The sequence below is a fragment of the Sphaeramia orbicularis genome, chromosome 6 (genome assembly GCF_902148855.1).
Source record: "Sphaeramia orbicularis chromosome 6, fSphaOr1.1, whole genome shotgun sequence".
NCBI lineage: Eukaryota > Metazoa > Chordata > Actinopteri > Kurtiformes > Apogonidae > Sphaeramia > Sphaeramia orbicularis.
In genome coordinates, this window is record NC_043962.1 from 19,116,670 (window position 1) to 19,139,059 (window position 22,390).

Below are 22,390 nucleotides of genomic sequence, written 5' to 3' on the forward strand. Positions count from 1 at the left end.
GGTTACATCATGTTTCAGTAAATCCACAGCCTCTATGATTCATTCATTTTGCACCATTCCTCACTCCTCTGCCTGTGAGCCTTAGTATAAGTCCACTCCCACTGGCACGCCTGGTTGATCTGACCATGAGGCTCTCAAACATAATGAGCTGTTTTCAAGGGAAAGAGGTGTTTTTACACTTCTCTGTAGCTGACATTACCACAGGTGGTGCATATTAAATGTCTTCTTGTACCATGTAGGTCCATCATCCACCATTATTTTTTGGCTATATATAAAGAAACAGTGATTACAGTAACCATTGACTTTGAAATAAAATGAATACATATGCAGTAAATATTTCCAATATAGATTTGTAAACCCTATGATACTAAGATATGGAAAGCTATTTGGAACATCACCTGACTGGCTTTAATATGAGTGTTTTTAACCTTTTAAGTCAGTGTTTTTCAACCTTGGAGTCGGGACCCCACGTGGGGTTGCCTGGAATTCAAATGGGGTCGCCTGAAATTTCTGGTAACTGATAAAAATAAAAATAAAAAAATGTACAAATAAAAAATATATAGTGAGTTGAGAGAGACAATCACAATGCATAAAAGACATGACAAGCTTTGAAGCTGAAACTGAAGCACTGTGGTACTGTTTATCTTTCAAATGTTCATTGCGGTCAGTTTCAGATGCTGCAGGTCTTTCATAATTCATAGTTTGAGTTATTGTTTGCTCGGCATTAATTTTCAGCCTTGTAAATACAGGCTGGACTGACTGTACATATCCTGACCAAGGAAAATAAAATTCTCACTTTGTGCAGTAATCTACACCTGTTTTTTCTGCCTCTGTCCATAATAATATACATTATATAGACTAAATATCATCTAAAATTAACATTTATTTGCAACATAGTATAGCAAAATATTACATGATCAAAAACAAATTAATGTTGGCAAAAAAAATATCTCCGTTAGAAATGTGTGATGTTGAAATGGGCTCACGAGCCAAAAAAGATTGGGAACCACTGAATTAACCCCTGATGTGTCTGTAGTGAGCGTTCTGAATGTATGATTTATTTTAAATATTCATAAAAAATCAACTGTCTGCTTAATAAGAAAAAATTCAACACGTGCTGATAGAACAGATGTTCTTTCTATGCACATTTGAGCATGCTCAGTACACCCCCCACTGCCTGTGTAATTGGGGGCAAAATAAAGAGCAGTGAGTGAGATCGACTTGCTTTAAAAATAGGTGGTTTGGGCTTTTTTTTTTTTTTTTTTTTATAGACCATTTACCTTGTGATTTTTGTTTTGACTGGTGTTTGCGGTGTTGTGGTAATTTTTTTTTTTTTTTTTACTGCATTTTTACAGAGTTTTAACCATGTAACTGCTTTCTGGAGTTCAACCAGGTGTCAAAAAGCAGTTGGATTGATTTGGAAAAAAACAGCCCCAAAACAAAAACTACGGAGCCCAAATTCAAATCCTTGTTGTTGTTCAGTGTGGTCCAGTTCACAGTTCATGTTCAGCATCCTAAATCTCTTATTGATGTACATTCTGAGTGCCTTATTTTATAAAAACCTGTCAAACTTTAGTTCCTCTCTTATTCCTCTCTTATTCCACCCTGGTTTGACCCTAAAACACACAGTAAAACAAAACCACTGAAGAAAAGGAACACAAGTACATACTCACATCAGCTTTTATGACATTGAAACAGATGCAAATTCATAGCAGCACCTTTACCTGGAATAATGTCTCAGTAGCTGAAGGGTTAATATGTAAATGAGAAAAAAAATGTGACAGTGGAAATAGCTTGGTTATATGTAGTATTGATAGTCCAAACTCTCAACAGCAGGGGGTAGTCATGTACCAGAACACACTTGTGATGAATAAAATCACCAATAAAATATATCCACACACTGTATCACTCACTGAATAAAGTGCAAAACGTCCTTGTTCACACACATCTGCTGCACACATAATGATCTAACAATGATATTGCAAATGATTTCTGGTAACTCGAATTTATCCTGTACTTGGTGAGCCGTAGAAAGCAGAAATGGTGCCTAAACTACAACCCTTATGTCCACAAATACCTGTAAAATAGTCATACATCTGTCACACAATCCCCAGGTTTTGATTGCTTTTGAAATGTTACATTTCACGTGAATGAAGCGACACAGAAGCTACACAGAGATGCCTCAGTCACAATCTTGATAACAGCGAAGATATATCCGTGAATATCATTTCTCCTTTATCTGCAAAATGGGAACACAATGTGGTACTCAGGGAGCCTCGAGTTTGCAGCTGATGTAAGAAATACAATCACCACACCTGCTGACAGATGGCGACCATCTGTAAAAACAATTCCTGGCAGATATGAGGATGAGCCGATCTGGACCTCAGGGGTCAGCTTCAGGTAGCTACTATGACATGAACAAAACTCCCTATTAGGACTCCTCCACCTCCTCCATCAAAAAGCAATATCTTTACACAAGATGAGAACATAAGGGGTCTTGTAAATACGGCCTTAGGCTGCAGTCACCGCAGCTACTGGATAAACAGTGTGTGACAGCAACTCTGCAATACTGTGGAGAAGGCTATGATTTATTCATCATAGTCCTCCTGCGTTAGGTGTATTACCCCCTAGAGAAGAGCAAAAACACCTTCTGTCAAAATGTGATGACGTCATATAAATTTAATCATCAAAAATAATACAAAAAAATTATAAGTCCCGCCCCCTTTTTTTTTTAAAGGCCGATAATGAGGAGGTATAATGTGAAACATATGTACATGTGGGTGTTTGGCTTAATGTGTATGTCAGTCATCGGGGTTGGGGGTGACCCATACAGTGAAGGGGAAAATAAGAGCACATTGTGTTGGATCGGGGTTTTGATGAATGAGCTTCTAAGAGTAGGAGTAAGAGTGACATGTGTGTGTTTGGTTTAACAGAATTAGGTTGTGCGGATGTGAAACATGAAACATGCACATATGTTTTCACAATGTCGGGGTTGAGGGTGACCCGTGCAGTGAAGGGGAAAATAAGAGCACATTGTGTTGGATCGGGTTTTCGATGAATGAGCTTATAAGAGTAGGAGTAAGAGTGACATGTGTGTGTTTGGTTTAACAGAATTAGGTTGTACGGATGTGTCATGACCTGGCTCAAGAGGTCACAACAAAGAAAGGGGGAGACAACACCATGTTAACTTTACAAAATTATCTTTATTGAAAAATATTGAACCAAACTGAGTAATCAAACAAATCTTAAATAAACCAATTAAGCCAAATTAAAGATCTAATTAGATGAAGTGTGGAAGTCAGTTCAATCAGTGGTGTAGGATGTGCATGAGTGGAATAGTGTGTGTGAAAGTACTGTAAGTTGCAGAAAAAGAAATAAATTAACTTAATCAAACATAACCCAACAAAACTATGACTACCTGGGAGGAGATCAGGTCAGGGAGAGTCAGCCAACCAATGAATGTGACTAGAGGAACTTAGATAATATCTGCACACTGGGCCCAGGTGTGCAGCATTACCAATGAGCTCAAACTCAGTCACCAGCTGGACAGGCTGACCTCACCACCTGACAGTCATCACAGATGTGAAACATGAAACATGCACATATGTTTTCACAATTTCGGGGTCCATGAAGGAAGAGATGGTAGGGGGTGTGGGTGAATCTGTATAAATAAGTGAACAGTCTGACTTGGTCTAAGAGTTACACATATTTAGTATTTAGATCAAGCATTTATATTTAATATTTACATTTAATATTTTTATTTAACATTTTCTGTTTAGTATTTAGATCAAACATTTATATTTATTATTTACATTTAATATTTACATGTAATATTTTTGTTTAACATTTTATATTTACATTTAGTATTTAGATTAAACATTTATATTTAATATACACATTTCATATTTTTGTGTAACATTTTATATGTAGTATTTCGATCAAACATTTATATTTAATATTTACATTTAATATTTTTATTTAACATTTTATATTTACATTTAGTATTTAGATTAAACATTTAACAAATTTGGTATGAATTCAACTAATAAGTTTGTTGCTAGAGTGTTAACAAGCAAAGAAAGAAACAAACCGAACCAAAAACAATACCCCTTGCCTCCCCTTTGGGGTGGGCTAATAATGACAACTCTAAATTTTTTTTCTTTTATTTTAGTACAAAAAAGTATTACACTTACAAACTATCCTTAAACATAAAAAGCAGTCAACCTGAACTTCCATCAACAACCTGAAATTTATTAGGCAAAATAATTGCAATTTTAACCATAGTATGCCTCAGCTTGTTATTTACTCTTGTACGTCACAACTTACAGATGACAGTGGATCTGCAAATACACAAAACATTTAGTAACAGGCATCTGGAATTGAAAAATGTAGAATTTAGCTTTGTGATCAATACAACTTGATTGTCATTGCCTTTGCAGATTCATCCTGGATGTCAGATTTAACCCTTTGGAGGGTCAGTTTTGTTGTTTGACACCTGTCAATGTCTAACATTTATATTTAACATTTAAAATGTAATATTTTGATTAAACATTTGTATATCTACATGTAACATTTAACATATTTAGATTTAACATTTATAATTAGATTTAATATTTTATATTTATATTTAACATTCAGTGTTTAACATTTATATTTAATATTTAGTATTTAATATTTTATTTTTATATTTAACATTTAGCGTTTAACAATTAATATTATAATTATATTTAACATTTAGTATTATATTTAACATTTAAATTTTTTTTTATTTAATATTACATATACATTTAATATTAAACATTTAGTGTTTAAAATTTAGCATTTAATATTTTATATTATAATTTAACATTTAGTGTGTAATATTTAAAATTTAGTATTTAAAATTTAACCTTTAGTGTTTAATATTTAAAATTTAACATTTAATGTTTAGCATTTAACATTTTATATTTTATATTTATATTTAGTGTTCAGCATTTAACATTTAACATTTAATGTTTAACATTTATAATTATATTTAATATTTAGTACGTATATTTAACATTGATATTTAACATTTAATATTTACATTTAACATTTCTTTTTATCATTTTTACGTAACATTTAAATATCAGTTCTGTTTTATACTTCAACATGTATTCTGTATTAAACTGAGTTCTGTTTTATACTTCAGCATAAACAAATGTTAAATATAAATATAAATATAAATGTTAAATATAATTATAAATGTTAAATATAAATATTAAATATAAACACTAAATATTAAATGTTTAATCTAAATATGTTATATGCTAATATGTTTTTATGCTGCTACACATTTCCAGCATTCTAACTTATGTATAATGATTAATACCAAGAAACTGGACCACATCACACCGGTCCTCAAATCACTACATTGGCTTCCTGTGAGTCAAAGGATAGAGTTCAAAATCTTACTCCTGAACTACAAAGCATTGAATGGCCTTGGACCAAAATACATCCTAGACTTGTTAGTTCCCTATGAAGCATCCAGACCCCTGAGGTCATCAGGGACAGGTTTACCATATGTTCCCAAATTCAGAACCAAACAAAGTGAAGCAGCATTCAGTTCTTCTGCTCCTCACATGTGGAGCAAACTTCCTGAACCCCTAAGGTCTGCTCAAACTGTCAGCTCATTTTAATCAGGCCTGAAAACATTATTATTTACTGAAGCTTTCCCTTAAACTCTTAAATAATGTCTTTTAAATGAATTTTGAAATCATACTTGATTGCTGATGATTTTAATGTCTATTTTAATTTTAACCTTTTGATCTTTTAACTTTCTCTCATCTTAAATTTATTTTTATTCCTCTCCTGTGATGCTTTTATGTTTTACCTAAAGCACTTTGAATTGTCCTGTACATGAAATGTGCAATACAAATAAACTTGCCTTGCCCTGCCTAATGTGTAATATCTTAAAACATTTAAATATTTACCAGCAGGAGTCAGAAAATATTTTTTTAAAGAGATATTACAGTTAGTTAGCTGGTTTACACATTAAAACATTAAAATAGTATATTGTATTTTTACAAAACAGTTGGTAAAGACAAAACAAGGGATATTTTGAGGGAAAAAAAACCTCCCAATATTATGAAAATAAAGTTGTAATATTTTGAGGGGGAAAAAGTAGAAAAGTTATGATCAAAATATTGCACATAATAGGAGAATAAACTCATAATTTTTCAACAAAAAAAGCCAAGATTTAATGAGAATGAAATCAGAATATTTCAAGGAAAAGCTGTACATTCTTTTAGAATAAACTCATAAAGAAGGTGAAATATCAGAGGAACAGTCAGAGGCATGTAGGGTATCTGCCTAAATTATATTTTGGTATAGGTTTAATGAATATCAAAACTCTCTACATTTTAGACACGGAAAAAATAAGAAGAAAACATAACATTTTACTCGAAGAATTACAAGTTTAAACATTGTGACTTTTTTCTTAAAATATTACTGATTACATATTTAATATTACAATTTCATCATAACAGTCATTTATCTTGCTGGCCATATTCCTCCTTCATAATATTTGTAATATGAGCAAAAACAAGAATCAAGTTAAATATATTTTTTAAAAGTCCTCGGAAACTTTTTCAACCGGAACCCTTCTTTGTGCACTGTGTTTCTGGGGGGACTAGTCCGTGTCGGATATGTATGTTTGTTGTCGGTTGGAAACGGGAATTTGTAAATGTTTGCTTTTTTTTTTTTTTTTTTTTTGGAGTTGTTTGCGCATTAATCAACCTTTAATCTTGAATGCGGTAATGTTATGGAGGTCATTTATTTGTCTTATTGTTGACACCATAAAAGTGTCGTTGTTTTGTCACAGTTAGAGACAGAATCAGCCTGTAAGACCAGTGATGTAGGTCACTTCACTAGCATTAACGCTAGCTGAGTAGTTTTGTTGAAACTTTCTGAGAATGCTAAGACTGTTAAATGGTCGAAGGTGTATTGGAATATGCTTCAGAGCTTTTAGACGGACAAACAGTGATAAATGGATGTCAAACAGATGCCAGTCGAATGAGTACATTAGCAGATTTATTTGGGAAAACACAGAGTTAACTGGAGGTCAGAGCCTGACACCAGAAATAAAACTGAGGTTGTTCACACCAAACTGTAGATTCTGGGACGAAAGGCCGGAGCTGTGGCCTTTTGATGACCCTTACTGGGCTATATACTGGCCAGGAGGTCAGGCACTGTCAAGGTAATGTGTTTTTTTTTTTGTTTGTTTGTTTGTTTGTGTGTTTTTTTTTTTTTTTCAATTTGAGGTAGATGAAAAAATAAGCAGTTAAATGTATTCAAATCAGAAGGTAGTTTATTAGTGAAAGAACAAATAGTGATGATGTATTCTACTCAATGCTAACATGATATCTGATGTTATACAACTCAATGCCTACACAAGAAATGAAGCAATAACTCACAAATCGGCTAAAATTTGCTTAGAGGTCTTATTTATGTCTTTGTGCATAAGAAATCAATAGAAGTGAATCCCCAAAGGAACTTTGTGTTGGTAAATGCAAGCTATACAAATTTACAGGATTTCAGTTCTGTTCAGTATGTTGATGGTCATATGAACTATGTTTTCAGGTCAAAAAATGTCCAATTTCATCACAATTAATGCTATATTTTCATGTCACAAATGGCCAAGTTATATTTTAACTGAATTTACCTGAAAAACAAATATTCTATTCTTTTAGATTCCCCAGTTTTTCTTACAAGATTATCTACTACATATCACATGTTTTATTTTTACAGGTTCAATATGGAGTATCATGTTGATCCATCCTGCTTATGTTACGCCAATACATACATTAAGAATGTCACGCATCACTTTTTAAATCAACAGTTGTCTAATAATAAGCATTTTTATAAAGAAATAACAATTCTATGTTGTTATTTACTCTTTAGTATGATGATAAACTATACAATAAATAATTATGATACTAGTTTTTGCACAGGGATCATTTGTGGAAACAGTGACATGGCTGCCGAGCATCAGTATGATGGGATCTTTAACAACCATGTCACATCCATCCACTACCACATTTTGTGTTTTTGTGTCAGCTGTTATTGTTTTAGATCCACAATACTAACACTTATGAAGAAGAGGATAATTAGCAATAGTAAGTATATAAGTTTATTACTAATAAAGTACTGGTACTGACCAGATCATCATGGGTAATGTCACGTCCGTCCACCAGCAAAAGTTTTCACATACACATGCTATTCAAAATCCAATATTTCTGAAAATATAGCTTCCACTGTCAAATAATATCAGTAGTCTGTGCTCAAATGTATTAGCATTATTTCAACACAGTTCTATGCATTTCTTACAACTTTTTTTTTTTTTTTTTTTACAAAAATGGCTACTCATTTGACCCCTGAGGAAATTTTTGCTGATTCAAATCAGAGGGTAATTTATTAGTGAAAGAACAAAATAGTGATGATGTATTATACTCAATGCTGACATGATATCTGATGTTATACAACTCAACGCCAACACAAGATATGAAGCAATAACTCACAAATGCTAAATCCACTTTAATGTTGACAAGCTCTTCTAATCCATGCAATGCACTGATATTCAACACTTGCTTTTGTTTGACCCTCGTACCAGAAACCTTATGACTGTCTTCACTTGAGCATCTTATTGCGTACTGTTCAACCAGGTACTTTCCCCTTTAATACAGACCCCATTTTGCCTTTTAACATACTACCATACAACTACGCTCTTTCACCAACCATGCTGTACTGCATGTACCTTGAAAACATAAATTTCCCCGAAACTAAATGGACTCGCTTCACTGGAATAACAAAATAACTACATCCCCAAATGGATGTCCATCGGTCCTGGTGCATCTATAGCTTGTCTGTCCATGGGACTGGAGTTCTCCTTCACTGTGGTTCTCCCTGAGGTTTCTCTTTTCCCACTGAGTTTTTGGAGTTTTTCCTTGTCGAGAAGGAGGGTGTAAGGACGGGGGATGCCCAGGACATTAATTAATTTCTTTCTTCTACTGTTAATTTGACTGCTTCATACCCAACTAATTTTTTTTTAAAAATATATTTATACTTTTATGTTTTTATGTTGTATACCTGTTGTGAAGCACATTAAGTCTGCCTTGTGCTTTATAAATGAAGTTGAATTGAATAACGCGGAAAATTTGCATCCAGACTCAGGAAGTTAATAATCAAATGACCCTACTTTTACCTTGAATTACCTTATTGTCAAAGACTGTATATAAACACTCTGTAACCTTGTGAAAAGGTTCTGCTCTGTTCTTCTCTACTCTCATAGCTCATCTTCGTCCATCTCAGGCACATCTCTCTCATCTTCGCATGATCTCTCTCTATTAAGTAGACCCTCTCAGCTGACTACCTTTTTAGTTCTTTCATTAAGAAATGACCTTCTATTTGATTACAACTAACTCTGCTTGTTATTTCTATCTACTTCAAATAAAAGAACATGACAGTACTCAGCTGAGGGCTCTACTCACAGTCGATAGAGGAGAGTAGAATGAGAAGATGAGGGAGATGAGCAAGAAGAGCCCTGTCATATGGTTACAGACAGTTTATATACAGTCTTTGACAATGGGGTGACACAAGGTGTGTGCAGGCAGGGCCGTCTTAATGCATCCATGCCTACATCTTACATTATAAAAGGTGATGTTTTGTTGGTAAAAACTCAGTTGTTCTGCAGAACAGTTTGGGCTTTGTACTCCATGGTTGAAGAATAAAGCTCCCTGGACTCAACTTTAGGGCCCTCAGAGTTAATGTTCATGATGGCGACCAACTGTACAGGAGCACGTTTTTTTTCAAGACTGAAACTTATTTTTAAAATCAGCTTTGTGGCAAAATGGAGCAGCAGAATTTGAACTGGATTTCACTTATGTGCATGAAAAACCACAAACAAGTGAAAAGTTAAATATAAAGTGATAAATAACAAATTTTGTATGTATATAGATATTTATTCATATAGAATTAGAATTTAAAATTTATATTTTTTACATATTTATATATTATAATATCATGTTAGCATTTAAGTGGATTATGGTATCAAGTTAGCACTGTGAATTACATCATCAATAATAGTTAAACCTACAAATAAACAGTAGGGATCTGTTTTAGCTGCAGTCTGAATGTGTAATTTACTGTGTTACCCTTGTCTCCTCCATGCAGGTACCTCCTGGATAACCCCTCAGTGTGTCGGGGTAAATCTGTGCTGGATCTGGGAAGTGGCTGCGGAGCTTCATCTATCGCAGCTAAAAAGTGTGGTGCTGCTCATGTAACTGCAAATGACATTGACAGAGGTAATTCACCTGTGTGTGCTGTCACTTTTCATGTGCTGCGTTGTGGCTCCATCATTCTGTTGCATTATTTTCAGAAGAGGAAAAATGTAGGTATATGGTGATAGAACAATTCTGTGATACACGCTGAGACAAAAGACATAGTCACTGGATTCTGGAATCAGAAGATTTTACTTGCAAGGAGTCAAGTACATACACGGAGATGCAGCAGTTGACTGACTAACACCAGGAAGTTTAAGATCTTATGAAAGAACATGAATATTACAACCATTGGACCAAGTGTACAAACATGACGTTGATCAAGTTCACCATTGGCTTAGGTATTCTAAACACGGTGATGCATGGGTTCAGGGACCGTGTTTGTACTCTTCTCCCACCTACACTATGGCCTGATCTCCTCAAGGGCAGCAGCCCGCTCTGGTCCCAAACTGGATGGAAAACAAGCAGATAGCAAAGAAATGGTAGACATATCCTGAGTGGATATGTCCGGGCATTCTTGCAAAATATGTCATCATAACCCATCCATGACTTGTGCTCTGGACACCTGGTATTTACAGGATATAGTCTAATAGCCTAATATTACATTTTTCTAACATGGATCCGATCAAGCAGTAAACCGTGGACGACTCTTTATCATTGTATGCATCACCCAAAATGTATCAAAAGATTATTGCACTCTGAAAGTTTTAGTCAAATCTGAATTATTAGTAAGTTGAAAATGAAAAATTGGTATTTTTGTGGTAGCAAGTGGACAGGGCCTTTTAAGCAACTCACAAATGTTCAAACTCATAAATATCAATAATATTCACAAAATAATGAAAATCTAATACTTGGAACTTAACAATCATCTATACAATCAACAGATTGAATAAATTTTAAAAAATTTTAGATACAATTTTTAGCGTCAAATTCGAACTATGGGTATTGTGTAAAAAGTGCAATAAATAAAATCATCTGTAACTTTTTTCTACAAATGGTATTTTAAAAAGGATAACAGTATCATAAAATAGAGATCTTTAGCTAAAAAATGAGCCCACCTGATAAATGATGTGTGCAAATTTACCTTTTCATGTTGATGTTCTCTTTCACTTGATCGGACTGTTATGTGTTTTATTTTATTTTATTTTGGTGGCAGCTGTCAGTACATGTTTCAGTCCTGATATGCTGCACTGAGGAAGATTTTTTTTTCTTTTTTTTTTTTTTTTTTTTAACTCAAATGTAGGACTTTTGTGTTTTTTTTTATGATAGATTCTTGCACAAATCCCCTGGAATCTGATCTTTTCGATTTTGATTCAGGCCACCTTCACCTGTGGATCTAAATTGATACAGTTCTGATTTTATTTTGAATAGCCGTTTGGGACAAATCACTAAATGTGGGCATTCATCACAGTTCTGTACTGTAATTGAAAGTAACCATTAACATCCTGAAATTTTAAAAGGAAGTTATTTCACTAAACCTGTTCAACTCATGCCTCTGACTACACATTTAACACACCATGTAAAAGAAGCAGCTATTGCTCCACAAAAATCCATAATTAAACATTTATTTCTCCTTCCTCTCATCATCTGGTCACAAACTCACCAACGTTGCACACCAACCTGTAAATTAAATCCAAACGTTACCTTTGGTGGTTTCCATGTTTCCCTGTGTGTTGTTTGTTACATCTCAGTCGTCTTTCATGTATGTATGATTTAGTTCAGAACCAAGACCGGTTCATGGTGGAATCTGACATTAGCTACATTTTGATAAATGAGGAGATAAACTGTCAAATCCTAGTGATTAGCTCAGCTCTCCATTTTTATCTGGGTCCTAACCTTTGCAACAATAGGGGATTTACTTACCTACCTGTACTTATCTGACTTCTCAGTGCCTTTTATTCCAACATCTGCCCTGCTTACCCTTGTACCAAATACTTTCAGGAGAAACCCCCACAGTGCTTAATAATGGTGACAAGTCCACTTGGTTATGTCAGCTGCATTTTATGGATTTTGAGCTCTTGGTATGTATCAGAATCTTTTTTTTTTTTTTTGCCAGAATATTTTTATTGAGGTTTACAATCATGAAAGCACAGCATTCACTTCAATCACATTTTACCCTCCTTTACATATCTGTACCATATCAGGATCATTTTTAATAGCCAGGAAAGAAAGGCCACAAGGACATAAATTCAATAAGTGGACTAGAGCTAGAATAGCTGTAAGAACTTTTGTTGTTACGCACACACAATAAAACCCTAACCTTTTACAACCATAGACACTCATTTCCCCAAGGTGGACAGATCACACGAAAAGTGAACTTTATTTCATAAATTTATTTCAGAAAAGCAAAGAAACAGCATAAATCAATTGTCAACCCATGATTAATCATCACTCATATGATAATTCTCATCAATTATTTTCTAACCAAGTGTTTTAATTTGTTATTTAATCTAAATTTTATTCACATCCCTCAAAGTCCTTGTCCCTCATATTGACTCTCAATCATGTAGTTCAGTCTTTCAAGTCCTCTCGGTATGGTCCAAATTATAATTACTTTGCCATAAATAGTGAAAACTGGAAATAATCCAATTTAGGGAGGAAATACTTGCAGTTGTCTGGCAGAGGCAGCTTGTTAAGTTTTCTTGATGCTTGGGAGGAAAGGAGGCAGTGGACAAAAATTCTTCTCTTGCATTCCTCTCAGTCCAATATGTGGAAAAATCCACAAAGGTGGTAAATAATCTCAGAAGGAAAAAAATTTAGGTTTCAGAAAAAAAGTAATCTGATGGAAAACAATCTTTTAAGATGAAATAGTCAAAATCAGCTTTCCCATATGTACGGCAGGTACAGAAGCATGCAACAACAAACATGGTAGAAAAATATAAAAAAATTCGAATATAACTGAACATAGAATGTAACTATAAGCAGCTATGAGTTGAAGAGACTTTAAATAAAATAATAAAGTGGCAACAGTAAAGTGACAGATGAGTTATAGAGTTAAAGTAAGGCTTAAGAAGAAATATGCTATCCAGAGTAAAGTAATGATTTTGTATAATATTTATTAACATATTAACATTGTGATTGATAGAAATGTGTCGATTTAAACATTGTGAGGAATTGTAATATTATGTTGAATGAATGTTAATGGTAAAGTAAAAAATAATCAGGAAGGTGTGGATTCATTAATGATTAACTCCTGATTTTTAAGACAGAGTTTCTGGTAGAACAAGCGGACATAACCATGAAAGAAAGGAACTAACGTGGATTGTTTTGTTGTTTGTAAGAAGTAAAGATAAGATAAAATAAAATAAAGCTTTATTGATCCCACCATGGGGAAATTACACAGTTGACACCAGCAAATACAAAAATAAAGTGCAGGGAAGACAGAAAACAGAAAATATATACTTGTGAAACATAAAGTATAAAGACAAAAAAAGAAATCTGCTATTTCTATAACTATTTATATAAATTTAGATTTAAATTTAAATATTGTATTTGCATATTGTTAAATCCTCGGTACTACTATGGTTCAGCTCTCCGTTTAAATAGGGTCCTGATCTCCCTGGCTAAGCTGGGGTCTTACCCTCACGAACTAACCTGTAGAGGTACTACTTAGCTCAACAAATTTTGAAACACTCGCCTGTCTTCTAACTACCTTTAATTCCAACCTCTGCCCCGCTAACTCTGGTACCAGAACTGCCAGGAGAAACCCACTTTTAGCAAAGCAAAGCATATACATAAATCATCAATTAATCAATGAATGATAAAATCATTAAACTGAACTTTTAAAACTATAAATCAATATCCTGATTATTAAACCTAACTGTTCTTGATTTTCCTTACTTCAACGCCATCCCTGTTGTAACCCCTCAGCCCACAGTTCAGTCTTTTGAGTAATTTTGGAAATGTCCCAATTGTTCCCTTGCTTGATGTCCTCAAGGGAAGAAAAAAGAAAAAAAAACTTTCGTTTCTGAATTTATAAAGAAATTTTTTTTAAAAAGTTCAAATTCAGAAAAAATAAAAAAATTAATACAATTTAGAAGACGACTTCAGCAGCTCGGCCAAAACTGTTAAAATCGTCTTTAATGCCGGGTAAAAGGAAAGAGAATTAAGAAATATAAAAATCTTCTTCTTTTCCAGTTCGGACCAAAGCAGGGAAAAACCCAACAAACTCTGGTAAACAGCTAGTTTGTTGGCAAATGTCCCCGTGGAGTTGGTAAAAGTTCTCTTAAAGACAGTTCTTGTCTTTAAAGTCTTTTTGGTCCATTGTCTCTCAGATGAGATAGGTCTTTGTTTTTAAATCTCGATTCATCGATGCACAGTTACTCTATCTGATGAAACCTCCAGCATTCTTTGAGAAGTAAGATTAACTCCGAAGCCAATCTGCCACACTCCTTTCTGGTCTCAAAAGAGCATCACTCAGAGTTATCTTCACTACGTTTTAAAACGTAGGGCACTCAGCTTCTTAGAGCGTCTTGTACTTCTGAAATGCTTTAACCGAACTCTAGGCATTACTTCATTAACGGCTAGACAGTTGACTTCATCGATAGATGAGTCACGTCCAGATGTTTCTGGTGGAACTTCCCTTTTTTACTGGTCTTGACAAGTTTGGGTGCAGCAAATAGCCTATTGTTTGTCTCACTTCTCCTTTTTTGTAAGTCATCTGACTGTGTTTTTTCATTTTGTACAGGTCATGTCCCGAATTGACCCCTCTCTGTCCTAGCATGGCCTCAATACATTCTCTTTTACACACAGTAATCACATATGAATCAACATGTATCTAAATATTCTTTTCTTAACTATACTTTTTGATCACATTACATATATCTAATTCAACTTAATAAATCAACTCAATCATCATGTTAGTATTACGTTATACTGGATAATGTGTTTTCATTCAATGCCTATGCTGACCTGAGGAGCCCTGACCTCGACCTAACTTGACAATATGTGCATCCAGAATACTATGAACTAAGTTTTTTGGCATCCACATGGCAAAAACAGGAACCACATTCAGCAAGATAGGCTGAATGTAAGTGACAGGAGAAAGAGACACTGACTACAACCAAAATGTACCCCAGGATAACCAGGCTATTGAAAGGTTCTGTTTGCCTGGCAAGAGTCAGCTGTTGTGTCTTTTCTGGTTTTGGGGAAAATGGCTTAGCACGATTGGCTAAAATCCAAGAGTGAACATGACAGAATGATTGGTTGGGTAAAAATGTATATAGACAAATATGGAATGGTTTACAGGAGTTTGTCCTATATATGTAACCCAATTTGAATGGGACCTTGTTCATGCTGTTTGGTGTGAACCCAGAGCTCTGTAAAGGTATTAAAGTGGGACACATGATGATGTCTTGTTTCCTTGGTAATGATGATTTTACTTGTTTGTAGTAAATGCCAAGGTAACTCAAAAAGACTACAACTAAAATACAAACCCTTTTTATACTTTTTGTGTTGTTATAGTAGAAGTTGGAACCCTGCGTTAGAGTGAAGGTCATGGGGAGGGGATGTATGCTGTTACTGCATTCTTTAAAGACCAGAACAGACACAGCAATAACAAAATGTCATTTTGTTCTCACAGCCCCAGTCTGGGAATTCTCACAGCTTGTTCCTGACACACCATCCATTTACACTTTCGAAGCAGAAATTCAACAGGAGCTGATCAACATAGTCCAAAATAGTAAGCCTAGACTTTGAAAAGTTATTAGATTTTCACTACATTCTCCAATTTTAAAAGAATAGACCTTTTTCTGATTATTCTCACTATAAAACATGTGATTTTGTGATTTTAGTGATTTATTCCGAACATGCAAAGAAATTTAACATACATGCGAACAAGCAAAACATGCATAATAATACAAATATCAACAAACATAACAATCTTAGATGTTTACATGCCCAAAAAGGGGTGGGAAGAAGTACAATTTATTTAATCTCACCCCCTCTCCCTAAAATATTATTAACCTCTTGTTTTTACATTACTCTTTTATATTTATATATCTATTCACACACACACTCATTCATCCATATACACATACATACGTTTATGCGTATACCCACAACATACAAGTACACATACATGCATACAAATACGAGGGCCGTTCAATAAGTTCATGGCCTCACCCAGAACAGAACAACACAGACTGATAATTTATATTTTATTTTTCAACATAATCTCCATTTACAGCAATGCACTTGGTCCATCGATGTTCAAGCATCACTATCCCATCATGAAAGAATGTAACATCCTGTATTATAACAACCAGTATTTCTGGGTGAGGCCATGAACTTATTGAACAGCCCTCGTACACATAGCATCTTTTACCTATGCGTTTCTTAGCTGTGCTGGCGAATAAATAAATAACTCAAAGAAATATATACATAGACGACAGTGAACATAACATTAAACATTGGCAGAAATCTGTGAAGATTTTTGTTTTGTTTTTTCGCTGTCATGTTGCATGTGCAGAGGAGCTCGTGTATCAGGAAGCTTTGGAGGCTGTCTAACACACACTGCAGTTGACGGCTATATCCTGTTTCACTTTTAGGTGCTTAAATGCATTTCCACAAAATAACTTTAGAGTTCATGCTCTTCATCCCTGAGATTTCCACCGTAACTGTGATAATGGAAAAGGATTTATCCTCCTGAGACCCAGCAATGCATTTTTGTCCTCTGTAGGAGACAAAAGTTTGACAGTTGAACTTAAAAAATGCTGTTCATTGCAAAGGACATTCCATTAAAAAATAAATAAAGATAACGTAAAAAAAAATGTATCCGAAAAAACTGTTGCATTATGCAGTTTCTCATCAAGACAATTCTTAATACAAAAAAGCCAAAACTTTCACTTTCCTGGTTCTCAGAAGGATATTACAATAATTACCTAAAATAGAATATTTGCATTAGCCGCTGTTGAAGAAATTCCAGTCTCCAGAAAATCCAGTTTCCCCCACCAGCTATCAGAACTGAAGAAGTCTCTCGGATGAGAGATGAAATGTTTTTAAAAGAGCTAAACCAGCCCAACTGAACCGAGAAGAAGTCTTATCTTATTTATACCGGTGACCAAAAGGTGGGGGAACACAGCATGGAGTGTGAGATACAAGGGTCGTAAACATATTAAAGGATGCACAGGAAGGTTATTAAGACAGGTGAAGGGTGTCTTCAATAGATTTGAATACAAAGACAGGGTCCATCACCAAAGACCTGAATCTACATATAGTGTAACAGCAGATGGTCTGAAAACCTGTGTCAAGAAAATCAGCAAGGGGTCATTGTTAGAGATCTATACCCTTAGAGAAAGTGACCAAACGGCTGTGGGTTTTTTATTCTTACTCTGGTGAGAGGGAGGTTCAGTAACTCATAGGCTATTGTATTCATCTGAAAGGCTAGGCAAATGATCAAGACCCAACAGCCACAGGTCATGGGTCCTTTTTATTCGTCTTCCTTGCGACATTAAATTCTTTTCGCATACACAGTTTAAAGTGATTCACTTGATGAACTAATGAATGAAATGAAGTGTGTGAGTCTGTCCCTCACTACTAACCAAGCTGTAGTGGTGACCATTTGGTCTACCCTGAGTAAAGTGAGTGATTTGTGACAGATACGTGTTGGGCTGTATAACCTAAAAGAGTGGTGCTCAACCCCTTTAGATCCAAGATCTACTTTTAATGTCTCCAACTAGGGCTGAAAGATATATTGTTATCGTATCTATATCTAGATATGAACATTCAAGATATTAATATCGAAAAAGCAACGATATAAACGATATAGATTTCCCCCACGCTTGCCCTGCATATACAGCTCTGGAAGTCGCAACAAATTTCATTTTTACGATTGCCCTTGAATGCACCGCTAAGGCCAGCCAACCACAAACCTTATTTCATGCTTGCTGTGGCTTGACAGCTGAAGCCAACCAATTCCTCTGGAACAAGTCCTCTGTCAGGCAGGCATTGTAAACTGCAGCATTGTCCTGTTTTTAAACCCAGTCATTACCACACAGATGAGGGCCCTCAGTCATGAGGGATGCCCCCTTGTTAACGTCCTTCAAATTGGAATTCGAGATCAGAATCAGAGGACCGGCAACTTCTCTATTAGTTCAGAAGGTTTATTCTTTGATTACATGTAAAGGAAAGTCTCTGCAGTGGGACCAGTTCAATCATGGTGATGATGGAGCTGAACCCTGATATGCAGTATTTTGGTCAGATTTATCTTCTGAGCAGCTACACTCCATCACAGTAGGTAGGACTTTTGCAACGCCATCTGACTCCGTGTTCTAATTGGACCTCACCTAACTGACACAGCTGTCATGTACTCTTAACTGAAATGTGCTACAAAAGTGAATGTGCTCTTTGTGGCATGTTTCTAACTGAAAGTGTAAAGTTTCCTCTTCCTGTGGTTACAGATGTTTCCTGCTTTTGAGAGCTTCCTTACTTCCGTACTTTCCGGGTTATAAGCCGCACCTGACTATAAGCAACAGGTGTCCGCGTTGTAACATGAGATATTTACACAGAAAGATGGTATAAACAGAAAGATTGACAGGGTTATTTCCATACCTTAACTACTTTGTTCCAAACAGTGCCTGTTACACGGCAGTACAACGGCAGTAACACGGCTGGTTAGAAAACCCAGAAAAGTCATTGATCGCTATCTTCATCTTCCTTCTGCACACTGAAACCACTGCAGTCGTCTTCTTCAGAGTTGGAGTTGAACAGCCTCAGAAAGACTCTCACACACCTTCTCAGTCTCTCTTCCGTTGTCGCTCTCAATGACACTTGCGTGCAGCAGCTCTATTTCCTTCTTTTAACTTAAGAGCTGCATCATATGCATTTCTTTGTGTGTTTTCCACGATGAGGGTTTGTGCATGACATGCAAAATGATGCATGGACAACTAAGGCAGAATCAATAAGCAGAATTGTTGAGCAGGCAGGCAAACGATTCCAAGGAATTGAGCTACTGGGAAGTGGTTCGCAAAAAGAACTGGTTCTCGATTCCCATCCCTATCAACAACAGAACGCCATTTACACAGACCTTCCACGTTGCATGAGTACAACAAACATTTTTCCATCAGAATGAAAAAATCAGTTTCCTCACTGTCATTTCCTCACTCCAATTCTCAACATTTATCAACATATCAACAGGCATATAATCAGTCATTGCTGCTGCATATATAATGTGCATCAGCTCTGCTGTAGCTCTCCAGCAATGTAGTTGTGTGCCAGGACTCACTAATGTAATTGTCTGTAGACCACCCCAGCCTGCATTAATTACAGCCCAGGGCAGCTTCTAATCTCAGAAAATGGCCAAGCCACCTGTGACTATTCCCATACCAAGATCAGATGTACAACCATGGAAACCAGCAAGGAGAGAGTAGCCTATAGTTTTTCCAAAGTCTTGCTTTATTTTAAAAAAATGCAGATGCCTATTAAAGCTTTAGAGCTGTCTGAGCTTTAGTACAGTTTGGTGGTAGATGGAAAATCCATACAATACAGAAAATTAAAACCAGTGTTGTACTGCCCGGCACTATGACAGATTAATTTGATGTGTCACTTTAACTTTTTATCTGTTACTATGTAATGCGTGAGTGTTGGAAGAAAAATTTATGATTCTATGATCGTACTATATTTATGTAATTATGTTTTGACATAAGGTATCAAACAACTCATCTCATGACGTAAGGAGTTCAGGTTAAGAGTGGGCCTTGAAAAAGGTTTAGAATGTCATGTGACTGATCCAGTCCATTTAATGTAATGATAAAGCGATTCTAAGTTAGACTACATAAAAAATGAACATTTTTATTAAGTTTTATAGACAATTGAAATATTAAACATTATTATTCTACTTAAATGAAATAAGAATGTAATGTATAATGTCTGACCCCACCTCTGGCAATCAGATGAGATTTTCGCCTTTACATAGGATATATGTATCTTCTCAGATGCATTTTTACTAGTTTAGAAATCGATTGATAATGTCCGGGAATCACTGCTGACTTCAGCATTTCTTTGTTAAGAATCGACCGATAATGCCTGAGAAATGCTGCTGGTTCAGGATTCTTTATAGAATTTGCTGACATGGTTTTCCTTTGCATTTTAGAATGCAGTTTAGATCATTTCTGCATAGACTGCAAGCTAATACATGGAACATAATGATTAGCATGTGATTTAACATACAGTATGATTAAATCAAAAACCTCACCTTATGATTTGAAGCATAGCTGTAAGCAACTTAATGACACATGATGTAATACATTAAGTCTCAATCTTAATGTATTACAGTCTCAACAAAGTACTGAACATGCATTTCTGTGTTCAAGTTGCAGCCATTGCAACAGTCATCAACTGTGAGCTCAACGCTGTGGAGCCTCCCTTTTGTGTGACTGACAACATGATAAGTTCGGAGCCCCAGTGCTTTGACGTGATCCTCCTGGGTGATATGTTCTACGATGAGGCCCTCGCCACAAGCCTTCACAGCTGGTTGGACCTTTGCATCAAACGCCATGGCACCACAGTGCTGATTGGAGATCCTGGACGAGCCCAGTTTGAGGAGCATAGCATCCGACAGCTGCTGCATCAGCTGGATCAGTTTGAACTCCCTAAATCTGTGCAAGATGAGAACTATGGCCTGACCTGCAGCACTGTATGGCACTACCAGCCTGATCTCTAAAGACTGGAAATGATGAATAAAACAGTTAATTTATTATGATAGCGCTGCACATTTTCCACTCAGTTTTTCTTTCAGTTTCATTTGTCACCTTTGCCATGGTGAAAATCACCAGGACGATGTAAACAGAAAAATGCTTGGTGCTATGTTTTGACACTGATGATATTTATCATGTAACACGTGTTTTTGATGGTGTTTGGCAATAATAAATTCATTTCAAGATATGATTCATTGTTTGGTAATCATCAGTTCCTCTCATTCTCATTGATATGGTTAATTTTATGCGTCATAAGATGTTAAAGTAAAAGCAAACATGCTCTGCCAGAAACACTCTGTTGTAATCACATTGTTCACTACATGTAATGGTACTGATGAGAAATAAACTTGATTGACAGATGAGCTTAGGAGGTAGAATACATGAGTTATTTCCCAGACAGTAACCTAAGAGTGTTTGACGCACCACAAAGCTTAGTTAGGAACACAAGATGAACATTCCCAGACACATGCAGCGGGCATAATTAAAATGAAAACAGATAGTGGTCAGGACACATGTAGCGAGCATGAGTAAAAGAAAATAGATAGTGATCAGGAGATGTTAGCTGATACTGGGGGATAATATAATAAGATAGGTCCCTGGGGAAATTAAACTGAGGCCTGGTCTGGGCAACCATATACAAAAAAGGTATGACTCGGACACCAGATATGGTTGTTTTTAAATATTGGTAGCCAATAGAAACAAATGCTCGGAAAAGGGGAATTTGATAGGAGGAGCCCAGGTTTGCGGGAAATCACACCCCGAGCTCCAGAGAAATGTATAAAAGACGGGGCATTTTTCAGCTACCCTTCAGACCATTCCCGGGTGTGTCTCTGTGTGTTTTACCTTGCTTTTGCAAATAAACACATGTACGGCTCTGAAGACTGACTGGCTCGACTCATCATTGATTCTGAAGAAGTTTCTTCCAGATCGTCACTTAGATATAATTCATAGTACAGATCAGGCGGGGAAAAAGGCGCAGACCACCAACCAAGTCTCGTCAGTACTTATTGCAGATAGTTCCTTTATGAAGACGGGTCCATCGCTGAATCAGAGAGGCCATTGAGGTACGGAAACGCACGCCAAAGACAATGAATAGGGATGACAGCTGTAATGGAATTTTAACTTCTTTATCTAATTCCCGTTTCCTTTCCTGAATACCCCCCCACTGCATAGTAACTTTCCCAAATACCCCCCACTGCTTGTTACTGATGAAAAATGATGAGAAATAAAGCCTAATTGGGAGAAGAGCATGAGAGGTAAAATGAAGTTATTTCCCAGCATAAAGGATCTCATATTTGATACAAGTAAAGTTATTTCCCAGCATAGGAATCTAATGCCTGATGCATCACAAAGTTTGGATAAGAACATGAGACGAGCATTCCCATGTCTCATGTAGCAGCC

The 22,390-nt window shown here is 35.6% G+C and overlaps 1 protein-coding gene across 2 annotated transcripts; it reads left to right on the forward strand.

The window, feature by feature from the left end:
* Positions 1–6,664: 6,664 nt before the first annotated feature.
* etfbkmt (electron transfer flavoprotein subunit beta lysine methyltransferase) lies at positions 6,665–21,176 on the forward strand. Of its 2 annotated transcripts, none has more exons than XM_030137109.1 (3): positions 6,665–7,216; positions 10,189–10,319; positions 20,606–21,176. In XM_030137109.1, the coding sequence occupies exons 1-3, from the start codon at positions 6,933–6,935 to the stop codon at positions 20,953–20,955; spliced, it is 765 nt and encodes a 254-aa protein (XP_029992969.1). In that variant the 5' UTR covers positions 6,665–6,932; the 3' UTR covers positions 20,956–21,176. The 2 variants fall into 2 exon arrangements, with proteins under 2 accessions (XP_029992969.1, XP_029992970.1); XM_030137110.1 differs by having other exon boundaries at positions 20,612–21,176.
* The last annotated feature ends 1,214 nt before the right edge of the window (positions 21,177–22,390 follow it).

Excerpts from the sequence above, each read along its gene's own strand:
- etfbkmt (XM_030137109.1), top strand. The coding sequence starts at position 6,933 with ATGCTAAGACTGTTAAATGGTCGAAGGTGTATTGGAATATGCTTCAGA. Across the intron at positions 7,217-10,188 it reads GGAGGTCAGGCACTGTCAAG|GTACCTCCTGGATAACCCCT; the intron begins GTAATGTGTTTT and ends TCCTCCATGCAG. Across the intron at positions 10,320-20,605 it reads TGCAAATGACATTGACAGAG|TTGCAGCCATTGCAACAGTC; the intron begins GTAATTCACCTG and ends TCTGTGTTCAAG.